Below are 2,368 nucleotides of genomic sequence, written 5' to 3'. Positions count from 1 at the left end.
TGATATGTATAAATATATATAAGTGTACATATAAATAAATATATATATATATATAAATATATATATATAAGTGTGTGTGTGCGTGTGTGTGTGTGCGCGCGCGTGTGTGTGTGTGTGTGTGTACATGTTCACATATGTGTGTATACGTTTGAGTATGTATGTTAAGCGCTAAGGTGTGCTTGTGTGTGCGTTTACATTTGTGATGTTTCCACAAAACAGAGTTCTGCACATTCGTCATATTACGTATACGTGATTACGGTCATTCACACCTACATCCCAATTTGGTCACTGTATACACCCGAGCCAACAAATACACAGAAAGAACTACCCTTGACTACATCCACGCTCACAAATCTATTCGAGGATAGAGATACCGGTTATGGGCAACTCAGGACTACTGTGTTCCAAAAAAAATAAACTATCACAAAACAAACAAGCGGCGCACTAGTATTTTTCTGAACCAAACCGTACCAAACTCTACAGTACCTTTGCTTTTTTGGTTCCCTCATCCTCGAACATACGACCGAGCATAGCGCCATCAGTAGGATCAAACGACTGGGCATCCTCCCCGGCACCTACCACCAGGAAGAAGGAGGCCAGCCTATCCCATTGCGACTGCATGACTGTCTATGTGTCCATTACATATGGGATCAGGACCCTGTTTTTACTGTGAAACGGATGTATCGTCTCTATGTACAGAACGCCACCATTCATATCAGAGTGAACTGCTTCCTCTCTGCTAGAGTACATATATCGAATATATAAGATGCAAATTTACGTTTGTGATCTGTGATGGCTTCAACTTCTTGACACCAATCACTTCTCCCTCTGTCTGTGTATTTTAAAAATTTATATTTATATATATTTATAAATGATTCATATAATCATATTTGATTGTTTTTTTTTGTAAGAAAAACCAGGTATTTTATTTAAATGGACTAAAAAAATGAATCTTGTCGTACGTATGTAAATCGCCTTCATTCTTCTATCTTCTTACACACGTTTGTATAGCCTTCTCAAATCGAACAGCCTCGATGGAATGATCTTAGGATGCGCACGTACACCATTGCATCAACATCCTCTTAGTCCGCCAAGTGCAGCATTCATTTAATCTTTATATTTAAAGGCTACATCTGACGTCGTATAGTCATATAATGAACAGCCCACGTAAATCCTATCCGACATCCTAGCCTTGGCACGTTTCTATCGAAGAAGTACCATAGTAAACAAATGTTGTTTAGTATCATTCGTCTCGATTTCTCGATACACCTCCAAATCGAGACGGTTACATACCAATAAAGTTGCTGTTAATCTGTCCTTGTGAACCAAGACATGAAAGAGCATGAAAGTATCAATATTGGCCTTTCAACTTTTACCTCGGGGCGATGACACATACTTGATTTAGTTTTACGGTTATCTCAGTATCTACAGTTGTACTGCTATACGAGGTTGCTTGGTAGTCTATGCCGCACGTTCCTCATTGTTCATTGTACGGTGAGTATACAGAGCTTCTTTGAGGCTGGTATTACATGATCCTGATCTTTATTTGGATGTTTATCGTCACCATGGTGCGTTCCTCATTTGGTATTTAACTGAGATCACGGTGATCATCACATTGATTACTACATAACAGCTCGGATATTTAAAATGTATATTTTTTAACATTTTGTCATATTTTTATCAGTTTATCACATCATTTTATTCTGATTCTTTGTATACAAATGGATTGGAAATTTGATATTTAATGTGGAACGTGCCCGCGGTGTCTGTGTAGCTTTACTTCTGACCCAGCCTGTTATATATGCATCACATTGTCCTTACCACTAGTTGGATAGTCTTCAACTACTGCAGCATACAAACCTTGCGCACGGTATGTGTGCCTATCAGGGACGGGCATTGCAGTTAAATCCATACCAACATCAATCGGAAGAGATCCGACCCAAGACCTCGTTTATAGTATCGTTCGGCCGTGAGGATATAAGTAGGTGACATATCTCCAGTAGGCAGGCAATATGTTCTCGTTCTTTAGTCGGAAAAAGAAAGAGGAAGGCTTCAAAAGCCATGTGGTTAGCACTGGTCTCGCGCCTGTATTGGAGGACGAAAAACACACCCTGATGACAATGTACGAAGGTAAAATGCTGATTGAGAAGGGAAAAGACTGGGGATTCAGGCCGAAATATAATAGAAATATACTGCTAATGGTATGTTGAATATTAATAATCAGAAACTATGCAGCAGCCCCACGAGTGCGCCATACGTGTTTCATCGAACTAGCAAATATGCCGAATACGAATACAACAAATTATATTAAACATAATATATATATATGTGTGTGTGTGTGTGTGTGTGTGTGTGTGTGTGTGTGTGT

General features: G+C 39.1%; 2 protein-coding genes across 2 annotated transcripts in view; one reads left to right on the top strand and one right to left on the bottom strand.

The window, feature by feature from the left end:
- The window catches only part of SARC_00239 (hypothetical protein), a 10,686-nt gene extending 9,867 nt beyond the window's left edge, over positions 1-819 (bottom strand). Inside the window, exon 1 of the mRNA XM_014306095.1 lies at positions 487-819. Within this exon, the coding sequence (XP_014161570.1) occupies positions 487-621 (135 nt within the window). The 5' untranslated portion in view covers positions 622-819. The remainder of the gene's footprint in view (positions 1-486) is intronic.
- A 1,193-nt stretch (positions 820-2,012) lies between these two features.
- SARC_00238 (hypothetical protein) overlaps positions 2,013-2,368 on the top strand; it is a gene marked incomplete at both ends in the record, with an annotated part of 7,987 nt that continues 7,631 nt past the window's right edge. Inside the window, one exon of the mRNA XM_014306094.1 lies at positions 2,013-2,201. Coding sequence (XP_014161569.1) covers positions 2,013-2,201 — 189 coding nt within the window. The remainder of the gene's footprint in view (positions 2,202-2,368) is intronic.

Source organism: Sphaeroforma arctica (genome assembly GCF_001186125.1).
Source record: "Sphaeroforma arctica JP610 unplaced genomic scaffold supercont1.6, whole genome shotgun sequence".
NCBI lineage: Eukaryota > Ichthyosporea > Ichthyophonida > Sphaeroforma > Sphaeroforma arctica.
This window is presented reverse-complemented; position numbering and strand designations above follow the sequence as displayed.